Source organism: Lynx canadensis, chromosome A1 (assembly GCF_007474595.2).
Source record: "Lynx canadensis isolate LIC74 chromosome A1, mLynCan4.pri.v2, whole genome shotgun sequence".
Lineage (NCBI taxonomy): Eukaryota > Metazoa > Chordata > Mammalia > Carnivora > Felidae > Lynx > Lynx canadensis.
The window spans coordinates 114,367,817-114,392,972 of record NC_044303.2 but is presented as its reverse complement, the minus strand read 5'-3'; the positions used below and the strand labels follow the sequence as shown (position 1 = coordinate 114,392,972).

General features: G+C 38.2%; 1 protein-coding gene across 1 annotated transcript in view; it reads right to left on the bottom strand.

The window, feature by feature from the left end:
* PKD2L2 (polycystin 2 like 2, transient receptor potential cation channel) overlaps positions 1 to 25,156 on the bottom strand; it is a 40,213-nt gene that overhangs the window by 6,262 nt on the left and 8,795 nt on the right. The window contains exons 6-10 of the mRNA XM_032592925.1: positions 22,136 to 22,364; positions 20,010 to 20,180; positions 10,221 to 10,322; positions 8,067 to 8,131; positions 7,401 to 7,452 (exon numbers count right to left, since the gene is read on the bottom strand). Coding sequence (XP_032448816.1) covers positions 7,401 to 7,452; positions 8,067 to 8,131; positions 10,221 to 10,322; positions 20,010 to 20,180; positions 22,136 to 22,364 — 619 coding nt within the window. The remainder of the gene's footprint in view (positions 1 to 7,400; positions 7,453 to 8,066; positions 8,132 to 10,220; positions 10,323 to 20,009; positions 20,181 to 22,135; positions 22,365 to 25,156) is intronic.

The following is a 25,156-nucleotide window of genomic DNA, read 5'->3' as shown; positions in this document are numbered from 1 at the left end:
TCTTATGATGAGAACTTTAAGATCTACTCTCTTAGCAACTTTCAAATATACAATACAGTATTGTTAACTGTAGTCATCATCTATACATTACATCCCCAGAACTTACTTATTTTATAATTATAAGTTTGTACCTTTTGATCACCTTCACCCATTTTACTCGCCCCTACTCCGTTTCTTGGCAACTACCAATCTGTTCTGTTTATGAGTTCATTTTTTGTTTTTGTTGTTTTTAGATTCCACATATAAGTGAGATCATACAGTATTTGTCTTTCTCTAACTTATTTCACTTAACATAATGCTACCAAAATCTATCCATATTGTTGCACATGTCAGGATTTTCTTTTTTAATAATTTTTTAAATGCTTATTTATTTTTGAGAGAGAGAGGGACAGAGCACAAGCAGGGGAGGGGCAGAGAAAGAGGAAGACACAGAATCTTAAGCAGGCACCAGGCTCTGAGCTGTCAGCCCAGAGCCTGATGCAGGGCTTGAATTCATGAATCATGAGATGACCTGAGCTGAAGCTGGACGCTTAACTGACTGAGCCACTCAGGCACCCCAGGATTTCCTTTAATGGCTGAGTTTACACACACACACACACACACACTCACACACACACACACACAATTTCTTTATCCATTGATGGACACTTGGGTTATTTCCATGTCTTGGCTATTCTAAACAATGCTGCAGTGAAAATGGGGGTGTGGATATGTTTTTGAATTAAGAGTTTTTGTTCCCTTCAAAACAAAAGTGGAATTACTGGTAATCATATGTTAGTTGTAATTTACATTTTTTTGAGGTCCCTCCACACTGTTTTCCACAGTGGCTGCACCAGTTTTCATTCCCACCAACAGTACAAGAGGGTTCCCTCTTCTCCACATCCTTGCCAACCCTTGTTATTGTTTGTCTTCTTGATGACAGCCATTTTAACAGGTGTGATGTAATATCTCGTGGTTTTGACTGGCATTTCCCTGATGAGTGATGTTGAACACCTTTTCATGTACCTGTTGACCATCTGTATGTCTTTGGACAATGTCAATTCAGATCCTCTGCTCACTTTTTATGGTATTGTTTGGTGTTTTTTTTTTGTTTGTTTTGTTATTGAGTTGTAGGAGTTCTTTATGTATTTTGGATATTAACTCCTTATCAGATATATAATTTGTAAATATTTTCTTCTATTCACTATGTTGCCTTTTCATTTTGTTGTTTACTTTGCTGTACAGAAGCTTTCTAGCTTTATGTATTCCAATTTGTTGTATTTTTGCTTTTGCTGCCTTTGGTTTTGGTGTCAGATCCAAAAAACCATTGCTGAGACTGAGGACAAGGAACATACTGCCTAAGTTTTCGTTTAAGCGTTTTATCGTTTTGGGTGTTCATGTTCAAGTATTTAATCCATTTTGTGCAATTTTGTGTAAATTATATGGAAGATACTGGTCCAGTTTTGCTCTTTTGCATGTGGCTCTCTAGTTTCCCCAGCAGCATTTATTGCAGAGACTATCCCTTTCCCATTGTATGTTCTTGGATCTTTTGTCATAAATTAATTGGCCATATGTGGGAAGGTTTATTTCCAGACTATTTTATTCCATTGGTTTCTGTGTCTCTTTTTATGCTAATACCATATTATTTGGATTGCTATAGTTTTGTAATATAGTTTGAAATCAGGGTGTGTTATGCCTCCAAGTTTCTTCTTTCTTCAGTTATTCTTTCCCACGGCTGCTTTGGCTATTTGGGGTCTTTTGCGGTTCCATGCATATTTTAGGACTTTTTGTTCTATTTCTGTGCAAAATGCCATTGGAGTTTTGTGAGGCATTGCATTGAATCTGTACATTGGCTCTGGGTAGTGTGAACATTTTAACAATACTAATTCTGCTAATCCATGAGCCTGGAATACCTTTCCATTTGTTTGTGTCTTCTTCAATTTCTTTCAGTGATATTTTAAAAATTAATTTTAAGAGAAAGTGAGAGAGAGTGTGTGAGTGGGAGAGGGGCAAAGAGAGGGAGAGGGAGACTCCCAAACAGGCTCCATGCTGTCAGTGCAGAGCCCAATGTGGGGCTTGAACCCCCAAAGATCGTGACCTGAGCTGAAGTCAAGAGTCAGATACTCAACCAACTGAGTCACTCAGGTGCCCCTCATTGATATTTTTTTAAATTCCTTATTTCTTCATTATTTCTCCCATTGTAATTTCTTTGTATGTTTATGCTTTCTCTCCTTTATTCCATTTGTTGGCTAATGGTTTCTTTCCACTGATTTATTTTTTCCCCCCCTACGGATCTTTTCAAGGAACCAGCCTTTTTATTTATTTATACAGCTTTGTGTTTGCCACTCACTAGTTCTGTTTTTATCTTTATTTCTTATTTGTTGTTTTCCTATTTATTGTTCTTTTCCAACTTTTTGAGTTACATGCTAAAATCAATTTCTTTTCAGTCTTGGTTTTTGTTGATAAATTTAAGGCTACTGATTTTCCTCTGGCATTTGACTTTAATCTCATAGATTTTCCTACATACTGTTTTTATTGTTTTTATAAGAATTCTACGGTTTCATTTTGTAGTTCCCATTTGATTCAAGAATTAATAGTTTAAAATCTTGGTTAAGTAATGTTTTTATTTTCTGATTTTCTTAGAACATTTTTATTATGTTGCTTTCAGATCATTTTTTTCTGTATTAACCAGTTGGTTAATTTATTGGAATTTATTGAGGCTGTTTGTGCTCCAGTATGTGATCATTTTTCATGAATGGGTTTTTAAAAAGCAGATGTATATTCTCACAGAGTTAAATATATATAACTGTAGGATCACCTTATTCATTTTATTGTTTGAGTTTTATCCTCTTATTTTTCCTTATTTATCCCTTTATTTAAAAAATAATTCTTTTTTTAAGAGAATTTTTAAGAGAGAAAGAGTGTGTTGAGTAGGGGGAGGGGCAGGGAGAGAGAGAATCCCATGCAGCCTCTTTGCTGCCCGTGTAGAGCCCTACGTAGGTAGGCTCAGTTTCACAAATCATGAGATCATGACCTCAGCCGATACCAGGAGTCAAATGCTCAACCAACTGAGCCACCCAGATGTCCCTATTTCTCCTTTTGTAAGTTTAGTAGTCCATACCTTATGGAAGTTGATGTTACATTATTTGGTGCATGGATAACCATAACTATTAAAATTCATGTTATCATTATAAAGTGGCCTTCATCTCATTTACAGCTTTATTTCTAGGATTCTACCTTGACTTATATTCAGTTGTGTCCTCTGATATCTTTTGCTTGTCTATTAAAAAATTTTTTTAATGTTTATTTTTTTTTTTTATTTATTTTTTTTTTTAACGTTTATTTTTGAGACAGAGGGAGGCAGAGCATGAACGGGGGAGGGTCAGAGAGAGAGGGAGACACAGAATCGAAAGCAGGCTCCAGGCTCTGGGCCATCATCAGCCCAGAGCCCGACGCGGGGCTCGAACTCACGGACCGTGAGATCGTGACCTGGCTGAAGTCGGACGCTTAACCGACTGCGCCACCCAGGCGCCCCTTAATGTTTATTTTTAAGAGACAGAGAGAGCATGGGCGGGGGAGGGGTAGAGAGACAGAGGGAGACACAGAATCCAAAGCAAGCTCCAGGCTCTGAGCTGTTAGTACAGAGCCCAACACGGGGCTTGAACTTACAAACTCTGAGATCATGACCTGAGCTGGATGCTTAACTGACTGAGCCACCCAGGCGCACCCCATCTTTTGCTTGCCTATGTAGACCTTTGCCTATGGTTTTATATTGAATTTCTCTGAGTCACTTTGTTTTATGTATATATTTTAGGATATAGCATAGAACTGGGTGTTGCTTTGTGATTCAATCTGAAAATGTTTTTCTTTTTAAGTAAATTAAGCTTAGTTGCTTTTACTGATATGTCAGACATACCTGGTCACAGTTACATCATACCGTTTTATGTTACATTTAAAATTTTTTACCATGTGTTATATTTTATTTTCATTTTTGTTTTGATTATTCTGCCCTTAGGAATGTACATATTTTTGTTTTCATGGTTTGTTTTTATTCTTTCTTTCTTTTTTTTTTTTTTTTAATACTACCCGAGTCCTCTTTTTCCTGCTTTGGTTCCCTCAACTAGGAATCAAATTCAACAAGAAAATTAGCTTATAGTTCCAACTATATTTAAATCTTATTACCACATTTCGTTGTATCTGAGAGATGGAGTCTACTGTTAGACACACCATTATTTATGTACCACTTAGGAAAGAAAGGCTGCCAATTACAGTGTGATACACTATCAACCATAAGGCATATCTTGATTTTAGAGATGTTAAAATGTGAAAAGAAAATATGTTTTAAAGTCCATGAAATAGTATATTATTTTTATTAAAGTATTTTTAAATATGCTAAAATTTATTCTTATTGGTTATTAACTCTAAATGATAATTCTCTTTTTAAAAATTTTATTTATTTATTTTGAGATAGAGAAAGAGTGTGAGCAAGGGCAGGGCAGAGAGAGAGAGGGAGATGGAGAATCTCAAGTAGGCTCCACACTCACTGGGGAGCCCGATGTGGGTCTCTATCTCATGATCATATGAGATCATGACCTGAGCTGAAATCCAGAGTCAGATGCTTAACTGATTGAGCCACCCAGGCGCTCCTACATGAATTCTTTAACTTTGAGCTATTATATATGAACCACTCCATCAATGTTTTCTACTTTATACCTTCTCTCTTCCTTCTTCGTTTTTGCAAAATTTCTCCGATCATCTTTTGGTTGGCTGAAACTGATATTCTCATAGAACCCTCAGGAATACAACATTATTCTGAGTTCTTGCGCGTTGAAAACTCTTTGAGCCTGTACACTGGAAACACAGTTGTGCTCCAAATAAATATGCTTGGCTTACATTTTCTTTCCTTGCATGTATTGTGGGTATGGTTCTGTTGATGTACGGTGTTGAATGTTGTCATGCTAACCTGGTTTTCCTTTTCTTAGAAGTCCAGATTTTTTTTTTAATGTTTATTTATTTTTGAGACAGAGAGAGACAGAGCATGAATGGGGGAGGAGCAGAGAGAGAGGGAGACACAGAATCTGAAATAGGCTCCAGGCTCTGAGCAGTCAGCCCAGAGCCCAACGCGAGGCTCGAACTCACGGACCGCGAGATCGTGACCTGAGCTGAAGTCGGACGCTTAACCGACTGAGCCACCCAGGCGCCCCTTGGAAGTCCAGATTTTACCTGGATGAGTCTCACGTTCATTCGAGGTGATTTCCCACAGGTACACAGTATGTCTTTCAATTTACATCATCTTTTATTTCAGAAATGGTTTACTGAATTATAATTTTGTTTTTGAAAGAATCTCAAAATTAGGGGAAAGTTACAAAAACTTTTTCTTTCCTTTGAAGTATTTGAAGTTGCCGACATGAATGCCCCAGTGTCCCTGATCACATCAATGTGTATTTCCTGCTTACAAGGACGTTTTCCTTTATAGTCGCAGCACAACCATCAGAGTCAGAAGATTGATACTGATAGATGATTATCTTCTAATGCTGAGTCCCCCCATTCAAGTTTGCCACTTGTCCAGGATTAGGCACTGTATTTACTTGTCTGTCTTTTAATCTCATTCATTCTGGTATCGTTCCTCTGCTTTACCGTGGCTTGTCATGTTGACCATGACACTTTTAAAGAATACAGGCCAGTTATCTTGCAGAACGTCCCTCAGTTTTGTGTTATATTTTGTCATGTTCTACATTTTTGGCAGAAATGGTACAGAAGTGATGCTGTTGTCTCTTAGCATCTTACTGGCTGGTGTATGGTTTCAGTTTTTCCCCATACTGATTAAGGCAGTATCTGCCAGATTCCTCCACCCTGACATATTCTTTTTCTTTTGGTTAAATAATATGTATTTTGTGGAGAGGTATGGAAAAGTTCCATTCTTCCTCCGATTTTCATCCATGTATATGTTTAGATGAGTATGAACTCATGGAATCCTTTGTTATTCAATGGGCTATACATTATTATTCATTATAGCGCTTAAATATTTCCAGATTTGGCCAGTGGGAGCCCCTCAAACCTGACTCTTGTGTGCTTTGAACAGATCTTCATTATTCTTACAGCACTTTCACTTTCTGGCTCAACAAGATATTATAGATTCATGTTGTATCTTCCAACCCTAGAATTAACCGTATCTCCAAGGGGCCCTCATTCCTTTTAGAAGAGAATGGTATTTGGAAACCAAGATCTAGATTTACTTCTAGATTTCTCAGTGGACAGATAGAGCTATAGAACACATACACACACACACACACACACACACACTCACACACACACACACACACACAGACACACACACCTGTAATTCTAATCCAACACCACAAGGTTCATTTTAACCCTCAACCTTTCCCTTTGGTAACTCTCTTATCTCACAATGAGAAACCTCACTCCAATGTATGTACAGCTGACACCTGCACAATGCAGGGGTCAGGGGTGCTGACCCCAGTGCAGGTGAAAATGCATGTGTAACTTTTGACTCCGTAAAAACTTAACAACTAATAGCCGACCATTGATTGAAGTCTTAACTGATCCCATAAACAGTCGATTAAAACACATTCTGTATATATATTATATACTATGTTGTTACAGTAGAGTAAGCTAGAGAAAACAAAATGTTACTGAGAAAAAACATAAGGCAGAGAAAATACACTCACAGGAAGTACTGTACCATATTTATTGAAAAAAAAACCTCACATATAAGTGGACTTGTGAAGTTCAAACCTGTGTTGTTCAAAAACATGGTCCTTGAGCAACACAAGTTTGAACTGTGTGGGCCTACTTATACATGGATTTTTTTCCTGTACTGTAAACATAACCCCTGCATTGTTCAAGGTTCAACTGTATAAAACATGAATGACGATTACAAGAGAAAAATTATCATCTCCAAAGAGTATACTCACTAAACCCTGCGCGATAATCCCACAGTGACCGTACAGCTGTAGGACCAGAGTATCTGGCTGAGAGCACCAATAAAAGAAGTAGCACATAGGGGTGCCTGGGTGGCTCAGTCGGTTAAGTGGCCAACTTTGGGTCAGGTCATGATCTTGTGGTTCATGAGTTCAAGCCCTGCGTTAGGCTCTGTGCTGATAACTCAGAGCCTGGAGCCTGCTTCGGATTCTGTGTCTCCTTCCCGCCCCCCCCCCCCCGCCCGACCTCATATCTCTCTCTTTCTCAAAAATAAATAAACATTAAAAAAAAAGAGGTAGCATGTAGAATTGAAATAATTTGTTATAAACAACAACAGCTAGATTCGCGGAGAAATTTTCGGAGTTGGTAATTAGTGCTGTAAAGAAAGCAAATAATTTCAATTCTTAATCAGAACTTTTTTTTTTTGTAAGCACATTTCTAATAAAGCTATCTTTACGAGAAAGTTAAAATCTTACATTTTCATCAAAGCCTTCTCTTCTGGCTTGCTCAGCCAAATCGCCTTTCATACTAAGAATATAAAATAAAATAAAGATCAGAGACCTATGACAGTAGAAAGGGAAAATAAAGTATGATCAGCTCTATAGTAAGGATGATAATTGCATTTCTGGTCTTTCTGATAAGACTCATTATTTGGAAAGTGTCATTAATAGAAAGTCTCCAGAGTGTCACATCTCTAGCTATAAAATAATGTTTACAGTCTGTGCCACTGCCAGAGGTCTGGGTTTGGGAAGCATTTGGACACCAAAGTGATTGAATAAATAAATGTAAGTGTATCCTTAAATATTTTGTGTAAAAATGTTTTTATTTTCATAGCTAAGTGAATGCACTTAATGTAGACTAACAGTTTTTCCTCCCTTCTCAGGGGGACTTTATTCTCCTGTTCAGCTTTCTGTTAAAGTTCTTTCTGAGTGGCACAACACGCTTTATATTAATTTTTCATTAGCTTAGCTTGGAGCCTCCTGGCGCTCTCAGAATTAGGAGGCCCTAGTGGATGATGTATTGACAACGTATTTAGAATAAGCACTTGGGATGGTGGCTGTTTTACAATCAAAACCTTACTCTTATTGGAAGTTTCTCATATAATGTACAGTTTTAAATGGCAAAATTTTAAGCCATCTTACCCTTTATTGTCTTCATCCTTTTGAGGTTTCTTTAGTCTAAGTTTTTCAAGAGCATTGTTGTAACTCTGGACATAATTAAAAATAGTTTAAAAGTTCATCAAAAATACATCCTGTATTAATTAAAAAATTGTTTTAATGTTTACTTATTTTTGAGAGAGACAGAGACAGAATGTGAGTGGGTTAGGGGCAGAGAGAGGGGGAGAGACAGAATTCGAAGCAGGCTCCAGTCTCTGAGCTGTTAGCATAGAGCCTGACGTGGGGCTCGAACTCATGAGCTGTGAGATCATGACCTGAGCCAAAGTCGGACGCTCAACTGACTGAGCCACCCAGGCGCCCCATCCTGTATTAATTTTGATCAAGGTAAAAGAAATATGGAATGCTTGTCTCTAGGGACTACTCCCCTAAAGAAATGTGGAGGCGGGGCACCTGGGTGGCTCAGTTGGTTTAAGCTCCTGTCTCTTGATTTCAGCTCAGGTCATGATCTCATGGTTCGTGAGTTTGAAACCCCATGCTGGGCTCTGTGCTGACAGCACAGAGCCAGCTTGGGATTCTCTGTCCCCTCCCTCTCTGTCCCTCCCCCACTCATGCGTGCGCACTCTCTCTCTCTCAAAATAAATAAACTTTAAAAGAAATATGGAGGGAATGCTATGATTTCTTTCACTTTGTCACCACTTATGTTTTCTGCCTACTGGTGAAAAAGAGAAAGGGGTTCTCTTGTGGGCATCACACTTGAACTTGAAAAAAAAATCTTTAAAAAGTTTTATTAACATGTATTGCATTTAATGATGTAAACACTTTAATGCACATAACCAACATCATAATGAGATAAAAGATGAAAAAACCTACAATTAAGCTCACTGGGGGACATATTAATGGTTTCCTTTTACAGATACGTTGTTGGACCGAGTTTTGAAACTCCACTAGCCTCATGGCCATTAGGACTTTTTCTGTGTGAAGTGATGTGGTTAGAGCCATGGATGTGCAGAGATGGGTGAGATTGTACACCTGTGACTACTAACCACGCAAGTGAGGTAGGTGTTGAGAGGACAGGGGCGATACCACTGTCAGGGAGAATAGTATGTCAGCGAGAGAATGGAGGGAACGTTGCTGGGGGCGGCAGGTGACCTGAGCAGAGGCCCAGAGGGGAGAGCCAGTGATGGTAAACAACACTGTGTGGGTGCGTGGGTGGCTCAGTCAGTTAAGGGTTGGACGTCGCTCAGGTCAGGATCTCACGGTTTGTGAGTTTGAGCCCCGCATTGGGCTCTCTGCTGACAGCTCAGAGCCTGGAGCCTGCTTTGGATTCTGTGTGTCCCTCTCTCTCTCTGCCCCACCCCTGCTTGCACTCTGTCTCTGTCTCTCAAAAATGAATAAATGTTTAAAAAAAATTTAAACAGCACAGTGCTCAAAACACTAGCTGGGACGCAGTGCTGTTGAGTAGAGGCATCCACCCAATTCTTTGGGTAAAGAATTTGGACTTATTTTGACAGGCCCAGAGAGACTGAAGAATTTTGAGTAGAGAAATGATATCAGAGCTGGATAGGCACAGGAGAGGGGCCATAAGATGTTGCTATAGAAGATGTTCCTACACAGGAGGCTGGGTGAAAAGTACTGAGGGGCCCCACTCCGGTGGTGGCAGTTAGAATTCAACATGGCCTGGATTTCACAAATGTGAACAAAAACTGCATAGATGAACTTTACACACAGGCCGTGGCAACCAACTATATGAGGCAAAGGGAGTAAAAAAATTCAAGGCTTTTAAGCCTGGAGCGACTGTTCCTGTTGCCATTAACAGAAACAGGAAAATGAGGAAGATAAGGCACATGGAGTTCTGAGTTTAGATTGTCTATAGAAATTTACTAGCGTCTAAATTGAAATTTTTGGAGGGAAGAGAGTTTTATTACAAAACCCAACAGAGCTTTGCGTTTAGTAAACAGCTCAGTTGCTATTTGATATACTGAAATAATTTTGGCCACCTTTTTAAAGCCAGAAAGAAATCTGACTTCTCTGGTAGTGACATAATACAGATATGAGCAAGACTGGACCAAAACAGAAAACAACTCCACCCCCAACCCAAAAACCCACCACTGCTTGGGGTTTAAAGTACAGGAGTAAAAAGTGTCTTAGAATTCTAAATAGGAAAAGAAGTAGACATACCTTTTTAATCATTTCACCAAGTTCAAAATCTGGCCTTCTGCCTATTGAATAATCAGCTTTCACTTCAGAATAGGTATCGTTAATAATTGCCAAGAACATGTTCTGGGAAGAAATAGTCACAAAAATAATTATTTCCATAAAGATTTAATGTAAATGTTACTGACTCTGATGACTGCTGGGATTTATAAAATTAGATTTAAAAATTTTAAAGTAGTTCATATGCTCAGTAATAGAGAAATGCCTATGCAGACTGTAACACAGCAGAATGGGAAATATATAATGTGTGGATATAGGCAAATAAGTTTATGGCAAATGAGAAAAACAATGTAAAGTAATGCTTATGAACTGGATACTAATGCATATATATATGTAGATATATATATGTAGATAGATATATATATGTAGATAAATATATTAACTGATCAACATTGAATATCAGACGAAAACAGAATAACGTAATTATATGTTCATAAGAATGGTTTTTGTTTTTTGTTTTTACTTGCTCCCATATTTAAAGTTAGTTTTTATTAAACATAAGAGTATCACATTTGTACATATCCTGTTCTCTCTGGCACCACTGCCAGAGGAAGACAGCAGTCTTTACAACCATTATCAGAGTCAGGAAGCAGGGTGGTAGAGACAGCTGTTAACTTAAAACCTCTCACAGCTCAGACAGATTCTACTTCCCTCTATATGGCCACAACGATCCAGTCTTTGTAGCCCTTCTAGATTCCATCAAAAGAAAGGCTTTTACCGGAGGCAGGTGGCCTGGTGGTATGGGAAAGCTAAATCTTAGTGCTGAGGAAACAGGAACCTCTCCTCCACTTACTGGCCTTAGTGTAGGAGGAGAATGGGAAAATCCTCAGGCTCGGAAGCTTAATTTTTTTTTTTTTTCAGACTATAGGGTCACTTTTGATTGAGGCAAAGGAGCCCTATAAGAGTGGTTTTTTAAAGTTCTCTAAAGCTATTTAGATGCACAGTCTTACTAAGGCTCTTAGGAATACTCTGTCCAAATAATACAAACAATTGTGGAGAGGGTATTCTTACCCCCAGCCCACCTCTCCACCTTTCACTGAGGCCCAACTCTGTCAATCTGAGGACTTTTGGCCACCACCAGGGGCTAACTGCTGTGTGTGACAAAAATGTTGTCAAAGAGGGAAAGCAAATTTCCTTGATTAGGAAGGCCAAATAAATTCGTCTTGAGCAGATGTGAAGACCCATCCTGGGGACTCCTAAAAACCACAAAGATACGTGGTTTTAGCCTTAAGGGCCAGAAGCCATTTGCAATATGGGCAGAATACATTCATCCCTTCCGGTATGCCATGTCCCAGGTTGGAGGGACCCGGGATATCCAAGTTATAGATGTAGAAGATTTAGCACATTCCTGGCACACACCTGACATCAAAATGGTAACTTTTATGATCACATTCTCCTTTGGACAACTTGGAAACATTCAGACACTGGAGTTATAGCCTAGATTACTAGGAATCCACACAGTTCCTAATAAATGTAAAAAACTCTAACAGCTAAGCAGTTATACTATAATTTCTTCTAAATTAATCATTTCATTTTTTATTCTAAAAACTAGAAGTGAAAAAGGGGACATACATGCTTGTACTTACCAGCAGGACAAAGAACACAAAAAAGATGAAAGTGATGAAGTAAATGGGCCCCAAGATACGATTGGCTTGCTGAATACCAGCAAAATTAAAATCTCCAAGAACAATTCGGAATTGTGCAAATCTTTGATGGGAAGAAAGAAAAACATTATATCCCTTCATAAATACATCACAATTGATGGAGGTTACCCATGTGTCCAGGAAAGTATCTAGCTGCATATTGCACAGGCTCTCTGGCTCTAGTTAACACAGAGTTCTATAAAACTAAGTATGGAAATTCCCCTGAGGGCAAGACAAGGTACTTCAGTAGCTGAACAGTGATTCAGGAAATGATGGGCTTCCACTTAATGAATGTTCACCTACAAGATTGGAACCGTGAGATACTTGCTTACCAGCTGGTCTTGGCAATGGCCATCTTAGCCTGTCCTGTGTCCTTCTAAAACTGGGACTACCTGACCTTGTCCAATAAGCGATTTTCAATTGTACCTACACCTAAGAACCCTAAAATTTCTAATATCAACAGTATGTTTAATTTGTACACCTCTTCTGCCAAAATAAGATGCCAACAATTTGTCACTTGCTGAATCTCAAACAGTCCTGGTGATGATCCTCAAACATGACACTGAAGTTTATTTTCTTCGATAACTATAAATCTTGGATTTGATGTAAGGTAACATCTAAAATATTACAGATCTTCATTTTATTAATTTTAAAGTTGGAAAATAAAGGTATTGAGCACAGTATTAACAGAGGTAGAATTAGGATTCCTCAACCTGATGTCCTATTTTCTCATCACTAATTTGCAATAGCATTGCCAGACACATAAGGGATATATGTTAATAAATCATGCAGATGCATTCTTTATTTTTTTTAAGTTGAGAACTCTTTAATTTCATCTGTACTTCTACATTAAGCAATTAATTTTAAAGTATTGGAATCTTTACAAGTTAAAATTGTTCTCGGGAATAATGATCTTTCTAGCTGTAATACAAACACTAAGCAATCTGCAGAAGCAAGTTAGAATTTTTCATAAATGGTGATAAATGTAGTTAAGGATTGTTGCCTGGGTTCTGCATTATTCTGGTCAATTAAATTTAAGCATTACTTCTAATTAATTAACATTAATATATCCATCTGTACCAGAAATATCAGATTTAACCTAAATTCCAAAGTAGGTCAGTGGGTCAGTAGATTATTAGGTTAGAAAAAAGATTTACTGTAGTTTCCATTTCTTAAACTCAGGTTCCTGAGTTGATCATCTTAAATTAATAATTTAAAGATTATTAATAATTAGATGAAATTAAAATTTTTTCTTTGATTTATGTGAACAGTACATAGGAAAATGGTCTCTGTTACTCCTGTTTTGTAACAGTAGCATGTTATTTTATTAGTCATATTTTGTTTTCTGGAATGGATAACATGTATTTTATATTCCTTATGTAAAGCCAGGGCTCTAACATTGGACAGTTAAAAAGAAAAAGGCAGTGCGCCAATTTTTCTGATTATAGTAATAATGCATGTTCATGGGAGAAATTTTAGAAAGTATTAAAGAAAAAGTTTTTAAAATTCATAAGCTGGTTAGGAATAATGGCAGTTGATACTTTGGGCTTATTTGGATTTATGGTTGATGTATTTTGATGTATTTTGTGTGGTTTCATGTATTTTGTTACTGCTGTTGGATGCTTAAAATGAGTTATTTATTTTAAGGGGAAGCCTGGATGGAATTTTTAATAGTATGTAGGTACTTTGCATGATTGGTTAGTCAGTCAAAAGGAAGAAGGCTTCTTGTTTCTGGTTGTTGCTGCCAAGCATGTAAAGGGAGCATACAGTTATATACAATGAAGGAAGAAAATGTACTCAAAGAAATAGGCTACTTGGAGTCTCAGGACTCAAGAGTTACCTGGAATTTCATCCCCCGTACCTAAGAGATGATTAAATCATAATTAAAGTATTTATTCAGCTTTTAATACTGGTTTATAATGCTCTTCTACACAAACTAGAAAAAGAAAAGCTGAATTGGAAGGAGGCCAAAGTTCTGTTTTAGTGTTTCAAACTTGATCTTTTATCCTTGAGTTGGATTTATAGGAGTAAAGATAAGCTAAGGGCACCATTTCTCCTTTCCAGAAATTAGCTCGTTAACCAAAGCTTCCATTCAGCTTTTCTCTGTTAGGAAAGTGACAGAGTGTTCTGTAAATACAGGGTACCTGTGCTCTGTAAATAATGTGAATAACAAAACCCTAACCAATTTGCTGAATGGTTATAATCACAAAGGAACTGGAGACTTCAAATACAATGTCATTGTAATTTCCCCCTCTCAATTGGAGTTTAGTTTAGTTGGTATCTTTCAGTCCCTGCAAGCTAAAAGGAACACCATGACTGCTTAGTATACAAGGTTGTATCAAATGAAAATACTGTTTTGTAGCTTCCTGATACCCCTGGTAACTTTCTAGATTTCTCTCTTATAAATTAAAATAGCTAACAGACTCTTCCATAGTAAGATAACATTGTGGTTAATATGACTTCCCAGTCTCTCACTTGGAGAGATTGCATATTTAGCTATTCCTCAGCATTTTCCAAATATTGCCTCTAGTCAACGGTCTGACTTCTGTAACTCAGGTTAAACATATTGGGCCTTCTCATTCTAGCTTTCATATCTCATACCTTCTCCACCCACTTTTTGTATCTCTAGGCCTCATTTGCAGTAATTTTTGCTGGTCTATTTTTCACTTTACTCCTCCTCTCTTCATCTCTTGTTTGCTGTCAAACCTGTCAACTAGGTTTTTAATCTCAGTTACTATAATTTGCAGTTGTAGAATTCTATTTTTGATACTCTTTCAAATATGTCACTTTTTATACTGTTCTGTTCTCCAAAGATATTTTCTGGCTTGTGTTTTATTTCTCTAAATATAAGAAGTATTGCGTGATTATTCCATTATCTGAAGTCTTTTGTCTGTTGTATCTGTTGGTTCTGGCTTCTGACTTTTCCTGCATCTGTACCAAGTTACTTTTCACTATGGGCAGTAAGTTATGTTTGAAAAATTGCTTGTAGAAGTAATTTGAGGCTTAGGATGAATATACCTTTCTCCAGGGTGGTTTTTTGTTTGTGGGTGCCCATACACACAGGCATTCTAGCCCGGGGCCATCTTAATCCAAGTTCAAGACATAAAGTTCCCAGAATATCTAGGTGATCATGACAGATTGATTCACCTTTAACATGAGGCTCCCTGCCTGATGTGCAGAGAGGTTACCAGACAATCCCTGGCTACCCTATCCTGCCCCTGCACCCTCATACAAGCCCCAGACTTTGCCTTCTGTCTCCTTCTCCCTGAGAGGTGGCCAGAAACACAGTTCATTAACTATTTCTTCTGGATTATCAAAATGCCTTGATGATGGAGGGTTTGAAGAAGGGTTGGGGAAGGTGATACGATAACTGAAAAACACTGAAGAAGAAAAAAACCCAACTACTAGGAATATGTCTCCCCACCTAGACAACAATCACATAGGCAGAATTTGTCTGATGTAACTACTTTGGAACTCTGGGTCTATTTATGGCTTACAACTTCCAGGGGAAGGCTTAGCCAACTTTGGTCAATTTCAACTTTTGGTTTGTCAGAAGCTACCCACCTCCCACCCCCCACCCCCCACCCCCCAGCCAATGGCAGGCAGCCATGCTTTTCTGGAACAGCTTGTATGCAACCTGTGGGAGCCAGGGTAGGCAATCAGGACCCCCAGGGATCTGTGTTTAGATTGCTGATTGCTCCTTCTGATCACACAGGTGCAGACAGAGATGCGCATGTTCCCCTGTCTGTTTCAAGTCCCTCTGCCTCTTGCTGAAGCAGTATCCTTGGGATTACAGGGCTAGTGCCCTCCCTTCCCCCTTCAATTTCTCTTTTTCCCCTTTTGGGAGCCAGGCATTGAAGACATTCAAAAGCAACAACATATACAGAGGAAATTAGAAAGTCACCACGTTTGCCCATGGAAAGGTGCAGGCTCAGTAAAGACCTGAGAAGACCTTTGCACCTCAGGATAGTTCTCAGCACAGAAACAGTATACAATAAACAACAACAACAAAACCCCAAACAGGAAACCCTGGTGAAGAGCAAGAGTCTCATTTCCAGGGTTATCACATTATTACATTCAAATATTCATTTTTCAACAAAAACAAGAAAAGACGGGACATAAAAGAAGCAGGGAAGTGTGACCCAATCAAAGGAAGAAAATTCACCAACAGAAACTATTCCTGAGAAAGACCAGATGGCAGACCTACTAGACAAAGACTTTAAAACAAACCTTTTTAAAGATGCTCAAAGAACTAAAAGATATGGAGAAAGTCAAGAAAATAATTTATGAACAAAATGGAAGTACCTATAAAGATATAGAAAACCTCAAAGAAACCAAGAAGAAATTATAGAGCTGAAAAATACAATAACTGAAATGAAAATTCACTGGAGGGATTAAGAGGCAGATTTGAGCATGCAGAAGAAAAAAAAAAATCAGTGAACCTAAAATAAGATGATTGAAATGACTAAGTCTGAGGAACAGAAAGGAAAAAGATTGAAGAAAAGTGAACAGAGCCTGTGGAACACCATCAAGAGACCAACATAAGAACATGAAAAGATTCTCCATATCACTAACCATTAGGGAAATGCAAATCACAACCACAATGAGATGTCATGTCACACCCATTAGGATGGCTACCATTAAAAAAAGAAGAAGAAGAAAAGAAAGGAAAGAAAAACAGTCCAGAAAATAACAAGTGTTGACGAGGATGTGGGGGAACACACCCTTGTGCACTGTTGGTGGGAACGTAAATGGCGCAGCCACTGTAGAAAGCAGCATGGCAGTTCCTCACAAAAATTCAGAATAGAATCACCATATGATCCAGCAATTCCACCTCTGGGTGTATACCAAAAAGAATTGAAAGCAGTCTTGGGGCACCTGAGTGGCTCAGTTTGTTAAGCGTTTGACTTCGGCTCAGGTCATGATCTCATGGTTTGTGAGTTTGAGCCTGGCATCGGGCTCGGTGCTGACAGCTCAGAGCCTGGAGCCTGCTTCGGATTCTGTGTCTCCCTCCCTCTCTGCCCTTCCCCTGCTCATGCTCTGTCTCTGTCTGTCTCTCCCTCAGAAATAAAATAAACATTCAAAAAAAATTTTTTTAAAAGAAAGCAGTCTTTTTTTTTTTTTTTAATTTTTTTAACGTTTATTTATTTTTGAGACAGGGAGACACAGCATGAATGGGGGAGGTCAGAGAGAGAGAGAGACACAGAATCCGAAACAGGCTCCAGGCTCTGAGCCGTCAGCACAGAGCCCAACACGGGGTTTGAACTCACGGACCGCAAGATCATGACCTGAGCCAAAGTCAGACGCTTAACTGACTGAGTCACCCAGGCGCCCCATGTGTCACATGGTGTCACAGTTTGTGAGTTTGATCGCAGCATCAGGCTCTGTGCTGAAAACTCAGGGCCTGGGGCCTGCTTGGGATTCTGTGTCTCCCTCTCTTTCTGCCCTTCCGCTGCTCATGCTCTATCTCTCTCTCCCTAAAATAAACATTAATTTTTTTTAAATGTGGTTTATACATAGAATGGAATATTATTCAGCCTTAAAAAGGGAGGAAATTCTGACATACTGCACAACATTGATGAATCTTGAAGACATGCTAAGCAAAATCTGTCACAAAAAGATAAATACTGTGCGATACACTAAGTACCTAGAGTTACCAAAATCATAGAGACAAAAAGTAGAATGGTGGTTGCCAGGGGCTGGAGGAGGGGAGAAGTGGAGAATTCTTGATTAATGAGCATAGTTTCAGTTTTAGAAGATGAAAAAAGTTCTGGAGATGCATGGTGCTGATAGTTGCACAATATCAATGTATTTAATCTCATTGAATTATACACTTAGAAATGGTTAAGATGGGAAATTTTAGGTATGTATTACCACAATAAAAAAAAAATTCCTTATCAGCTTAACAGAACAGGAGGGCAAAAGAAGCCTTGGATGCTGAGCTTACTTCTCTGGGTTCTTGCCTTTTGATTTTGGTCCACTTTTTACTCTCTTTTTTTTGTTAGTTCTTTAGTGCTATCTATATTTCATCTAGCTTTTTAAATTGTCCTGAAGAGGAGGTTGATCTCAATAACCTAGCACTTCATTACCAAAAGCAGAAGTGTCTTCATTAATGCATTCCAAAGTTGTCTACCTGTTTATGCTGAGCCTTATACTTCTTTTCTTTCCCACTCTCTAGGGTAAGAACAATTTCCAAGTTCTGTAAATTACTACATTTATAATCGATGTCCAGTACCACTAAGTTTTATTTATTTATTTATTTAAAAAAAAAATTTTTTTTTCAACGTTTATTTATTTTTGGGACAGAGAGAGACAGCGCATGAACAGGGGAGGGGCAGAGAGAGAGGGAGACACAGAATCGGAAACAGGCTCCAGGCTCTGAGCCATCAGCCCAGAGCCTGACGCGGGGCTCGAACTCACAGACCGCGAGATCGTGACCTGGCTGAAGTCGGACGCTTAACCGACTGCGCCACCCAGGCGCCCCTAAGTTTTATTATTAAGTAACACTTGAATTAAAATCCTAGGAAAGGACCGAGAAGTTGTTGGAACTGCAAACCTAATTCACTCAAGAGAAAGCTAATTAGACTTCTCAAATTATAGGCTGTTTGACATTGGAAGGGATCATTGGGAGTAGTAACTTAATCCAGTTCCTTCATTTGCAGATAAAGAAATAAAGGTCTAGAAAAGTTGAAGAGCTAAGTGGCAGAATTCAAAAGTAGAATTATATCCTCTGGGTTCCTAGTTCATTCTTCTTTTCACTACTGATATATGAAATTTCATATAAATGCCACTTCAAATATTTCCATGCAGATGGTAAAAAGAGGGCAATCTAGAACATTTCTTTACACCAAAGTTTTCCCAAAATCAAATAAAAGGGCACAAACAAATAAGTTTGGAGAATTCATAACTAAAGTTAAGAAAGTTATTAGTTTTTCTTAGAGCCATCTGTTAATATGCACTACAAATCTCCAACAGAGAGATGCAAAATTTCCCAAACTTACTTAAATATGAAGCCATTTCCCCCCAATCTTGGTCTAAATTACACAGAACATATTTTGAGAACTGATATTTTAGAATATCATACTTTTCTTACACACCCAGAACTTGTTTTGCATACCCAGAAAGGAGAGTAAATTTATTTAAATTATTCAGTTAAAAAGAAAAAAAGCCTGAAAACTTTGCTAAGGATTCTAACTGATCAGTTCTATAAGTTTGTTGTCTAATTGCTTTATTTGTCTAAAAATATTTTTAAAACACAGCTTTGCCAGATCAGCAAAGGATAATCAGATCAGTATCAATAAAAGGATCCTAAAGATGGAGCTCTTAAAGGAAAACATTTAAGCTTGCTTTTCCCCAGAGAATAAATTATTACAGAGACACAGAAGCCAATTTCTGTTATATTTAACACTCCCCATGAAAGTGAAAAATTATCTTTCTAATTTGACCTTGTAATATTTAAAAAATGGACTGCACCATCCATTTGGATCTTCTAATGCTAAACACTACTTTGAGTGTGACAGGTATTTTGCCATCATTGAAAATATAAAACCAAGTTTAAATTTGTTAAAATGTATGTTACTACTTATCATAGGCCTTCCTTATAAACTAGTAAATAGAACTATATTTGTGCTAACAGCTTACATGGCATTTTGAAAAGTGGAAAAGTCGTCAACTTGTGATCCAAAAACAAGAAATCCTAACTGAGCATAAGCAAAGAATATTATAAAAAACATGATGGCAAATCCTACTATGTCTTTGAGACAGCGGGACAAGGTTGTTGACAGCTGAGACATTGTCTTATTAAAGCTTATGAATTTGAATATCTGAAAAAGAACAAAGTTAATTGAAATAGAAGAATATTCAGTATCACAATTACTTAGAGTAAGTTAAATTAATTTCAGAAAAAAATTGCTTCAAATTAAAGGAAGTGCTTAATGATAGGAGTGTTTGAGGATTAGCCCACAATCATTCCAAGACAAAACTACTTTTATAATTACTTTATAATTAAGAAAATCCTTTTGCTTTTTCATAACGTTGCAGCTTCAGTTCCCATTTTGCTAGTAAAAGATATGTCTAATCTGCTGTATTTAATATAATAAAATATAAATACCTTTATCCATGCAAAAAAGATGGTAATAGCAATTATATTGTTGTAATAAATGTACCAGTATGCAAGAAAATAGAAGTCTGAATATTTTTCAGTGTTTTTTAACAGGTCTTCAAGTAAGAGAAAAATTTGTATATTACAGTATATGTTGAAGGAAACGGCCACAAAACACAACTAAATGGAAAAATAAGAAAGGTTAAATTAGGGACGGTTTCTACCTCTAAATCTGTAGCCTATGAGCAGACAAAGGAGCAAGTTCATCAAAAGTTTAATAAAAATGGAAGGAGAAATAAGACGCAGGCTTTTAAATTTTTTTTTTTTCAACGTTTATTTATTTTTGGGACAGAGAGAGACAGCGCATGAACGGGGGAGGGGCAGAGAGAGAGGGAGACACAGAATCGGAAACAGGCTCCAGGCTCTGAGCCATCAGCCCAGAGCCCGACGCGGGGCTCGAACTCACGGACCGCGAGATCGTGACCTGGCTGAAGTCGGACGCTTAACCGACTGCGCCACCCAGGCGCCCGGAGGCTTACTTTCATTCATGTAAAAGCCTGCGGCCCCGAGGCTTACTTTCATTCATGTAAAAGCCTGCGGCCCCGAGGCTTACTTTCATTCATGTAAAAGCCTGCGTCTTAGGGGCGCCTGGGTGGCGCAGTCGGTTAAGCGTCCGACTTCAGCCAGGTCACGATCTCGCGGTCCGTGAGTTCGAGCCCCGCGTCGGGCTCTGGGCTGATGGCTCAGAGCCTGGAGCCTGTTTCCGATTCTGTGTCTCCCTCTCTCTCTGCCCCTCCCCCGTTCATGCGCTGTCTCTCTCTGTCCCAAAAATAAATAAACGTTGAAAAAAAAAAAAAAAAAAGAAAGTAAGCCTCAACTTACAGAAGTTTAAAATAGCATAATGATCACAAAAGTAGAAAAATACTTATCACCTGACCATCCTAAACTATCTGCTTGTTTCTTTGAGTTATAAAACACAAATGTATAAAATGATTATGTTATTCTGACTAGGCTGTGTTTGTGCTCCATGTAACTACTTGATACCAAGAAGTTTATATTTTATTATTTATTTATTTATTATTTATAATTCCAGGGTAGTTAACATACATTGTTATGTTAGTTTCAGGTGTACAGTGTAGCAGCTCAACATTTCCATACACATGATATGTAAAAGTTTAATATTTTCTACCACCTAATACTAGAAGAAATATTTTACAGTAACACAAAAATAAGCCTTTTGAGAGCCTCTGACAACTCTTCCAGAAGAGGATTTCAGAACCAGGTTACCTCAAGTATCACAGCTTTAGAACGGTCATGAAAATCTTCCTTTGAACCTTTGCCTGAAATGCTCAGATAGTTAATCATTCAATGTTACGCTGTATAGTAAATTTTATCGGGGATAGTAGAGAAGTAGGTGGCTCATTTTCTGACTCTGAGACCCTTTTAATCTGGTTTTGGGAAAAAAGGCTTATATTCTGGATTGGCTATAACTAAGGGTCAATAAGGGTGAAAGATCATGTTGTGTAAGCCAGAAATATTTGTTCACTGTTCCTAAGACCAATTGCTTACCATCTGTCCCACCCTGCCTATGTATCTATGTTTATTTTAATATGTTCCAGTGGTGAGAACGGACAGTTTTTGGAATTCCTTTCAGAGATTATCTCCCCCTTCCTGGTGTTCTCTGTGCCCACAAGCTACCCTCTGGCTGCTCACTCCCTTCTTCCCCCTCTTCCAGGATCTGCCTAGGCTTGATTTTGCATATTTTTTCAAAATTGTGAGGAGGAAAGCAGATTGAGGCAACATAAGAGAGTACATGTCCAAAAATAACCATGATTTTCAACATGAGGCCCTATAAGAAACACATGTTTGAGTCGGGGAGGGAGACCTCTTGTGCACTTTAAATCATAATACCTATAGAATCACCTAGTCTAAGTTTATGCTGGCCTCTCAAGGACTAAATCAGGAAAGAACGAACTTCATCTTTTTGGTGGCACACCATTAGTATGCACTATGACAGTTCCTTTTATAATTGATACTTGCAGCTTTTGAAGGAAGTTCCAGATGAGTAGAAAACCTCCTTACTTGGTAGATTCAGATGTGATTCCCTTGAACGATACATATGAATATATACTTACCACCAAAAGTAGTAATTCTAGCCAGTTCCAAACACTTTTGAAATAGGCAGACTTAAATTCTCTTATTTTTTGAGCTTCTTGTGTTGTGAAGACAATAAGAAAAATACAAAATGTGATTTCACAGGAAGCAATAATATAATCATAGTGGCTAACATATCTGAGGAGCTTCACAGAGTAAAACTGCCATGAAGTAATGATTCCTCCAGTTGCAGGGAATTCTGCCACCAATCTGTAAAATTAGGTTAGCGGAAGTCACTGTGTATTTATTTCAAGCATTTGTTTTTCAGTACCTAACTCATTGTGAAGTTTCTAATTAGTGATGATGTGTACTTTAAGAATCAGTTATTTTGTACAAAATATGTTTTCTTAGACTCATGTGTTCAACTTAGATTCTAGTGGATTTGCCTATTTTTTTTAATGTTTATTTATTTTTGAGACAGAGTGTGAGCAGGGGAGGGGCAGAGACAGGGTGACATAGGATTCAAAATGGGCTCTGTGCTGACAGCAGACAGCCTGATGTGGGGCTTGAATTCATGAACCAGGAGATCATGACCTGAGCCGAAGTCAGATGCTTAACTGACTGAGCCACCCAGGTGACCCAGATTTACTTATTTTTTAATGGCTCCACTTTTTTGTATTCTGAATATTCACAGTGGTCAGAGACCAACACAGTGGAGAAAGTAAGATGTGATTATAGGCAGACATTCTTCCTATTTTGTGCTCAGATTGTTTGGTTATAACTGGGAATACTATTTTATCTCCACAGGACAATGAGATGATGTTCAAGAAAATAGTACATGGTTAGTTACTGTTATTAGGACTCCCACCAAAATGCATAATTCTTGATTATTTCAGAGAAGGAAAATACACTCTCCCCCTTTAGATTAGCAGAGACACTTCTTGCTTCTAAATGTTAAGCTTATATATTCTACTTAAAACAAATGTTTTCTGTTTGCTTTACACACAGGATGTTGGATACAGGGATCTATATGCAAACAGAAGTATAAAAATTAATTCCTCCACTAAATAAAAATGTTTGACGTTGTTCACAGTATTTCTAGTGTTCTCTACAACTTTAGATAGCTAAGAATTGGCAGTAATTTAAAGAACGAGTATCTCTATCACGATGTAATTTTCCCACTTAGAAATATTAGCAAATATTATTGGGACTGGAATAAGGTGCTGCGAAAAAATATGTAAATAAATAAAACCAGTTAAATAGAAAACAGAACTGTTTAAAACTGTTTCACCTTGCACATAGTAGGTGCACAGAATCGAATAAGTGAGTGAAGTGAAACAAACCCGATATTTTGATCTGACGCGTACACTAATAAGGGAAAAAAGGAACTGTATTCTGTTTAGTTTGCCAGATGTGTTTGCAAAAAGGAAAGTAAATGAATAAGGTCTTGACTTAAGTAATGTGCTCCCCTACAACTACTGATTAGATATACTACCAGTTTAAAGTTTCAAAATCTGCTGGTTTTAAAAAGTAACATTTTATTTTATTTTTAATGTTTATTTATTTTTGAGAGAGAGCACTAGCTGGAGAGGGGCAGAGAGAGAGAGAGACAGAGAGACAGAGACAGAGGATCCAAAGTAGGCTCTGTGCTGATAGCAGAGAGCCCTATGTGGGGCTCAGACTCACAAACCACGAGATCATGACCTGAGCTGAAGTCTGATACTTAACCAACTGGGCCATCCAGGCCCCCTTAAAAAGTAACATTTTAAAAGGTAACACAGAATAAGCATAAAACCCACAGACAGGAAATCTGGACTTAGTCTAGGGGTAACAAGGAGTTCTTTGTATGATTTTAGGCCAGTTATCCCAATGTTTCTCCTCTTATTTAAGGCATACAAATGACTTGTCCTCTTTATCCTGATCAGGACTATTGGAAAGAGTGATTAATGCTGGTAAAAGCTCTGATTTTCTGAAAAAAGAGAAAAAAGCTATAAAATAAGTGGTGTAATATCCATTGGCTACTTAAGAGAATTCATTTATTTTATTCATTTTGTACAGGGTTTATTCTATTTTCTTATTATTTTTTTAAAGTTTATTTTTATTTCTGACAGAGATTGAGAGCAAGAGAGAGTGGGGAAGCGGCAGAGAGAGAAGGAGAGAGAGAATCCCAAGCAGGCTCTGTGTTATCAGCCTGAACCCAAAGCGCTATCAGTGCAGAGCCTGATGCAGGGTCCAATCTCCCGAACCATGAGATCATGACCTGAGCCAAGATCAAGAATCAGATGCTTAACCAGCTGAGCCACCCAGGAGCCCCTATTTTGTACAGATTTTAAAGTCCAAGGCTGTGTTTCACTGTCACTGTTGCACAAGGGCAAAATCCTCTAATCAGAGTAGACACCGAGTCCATATTTCATTCAGAGTAAAAATGTAAAACTCATGAGAGAGAAGTGGCTCACTGCGATTTTAGTGGACACTACTTTTTGCTTTTCGAGCAGTCATTATCCCAGTCCTTCTTTCTACAGAACCCCTACTGTATTAGGCATCCACCATTCCCAGATCACTCAGAGAAAGTGGATTCAATCCCCAGGCAGATCCAATCATGGCAATCCTATTTCCTTTGCCAGTGTTTGGTTCTAGAACACAGGCCTAAAGCCAATTAGCATGGTCCAGGTTAGGCAAATGACCTAAGGTCATCAGACTGATGGAGATAATTTTTTCTCTTTAGATAGTTTTGTCTCTTCCCACTATCTCTTCCTTCTCTTTCTCTTCCTCCTCTTCCTCCTATGGGAATGTCTCTCATCATCCTCCTGGGTCTAAGTTAGCCCAGGTATGTATGTCCATATCGTGCAATGGACAGAAATGCAAGAGAGCAAGTTTCAATGTGCAAACTCATTTCAAACTTCTGCTTGTATCCTATCTGCTCCCATGCCAAGTCACAAAGATGAGCCCAGGTTAGGAGCCAGGGAAGTGCACCCCTCCCTGAGTGGCAGGGCACCGTGAGGTTATATGGCGGAGATGTGAAGAACTGGGGCCATTTTTGCAAGGTCACCACAGGCTCTAGC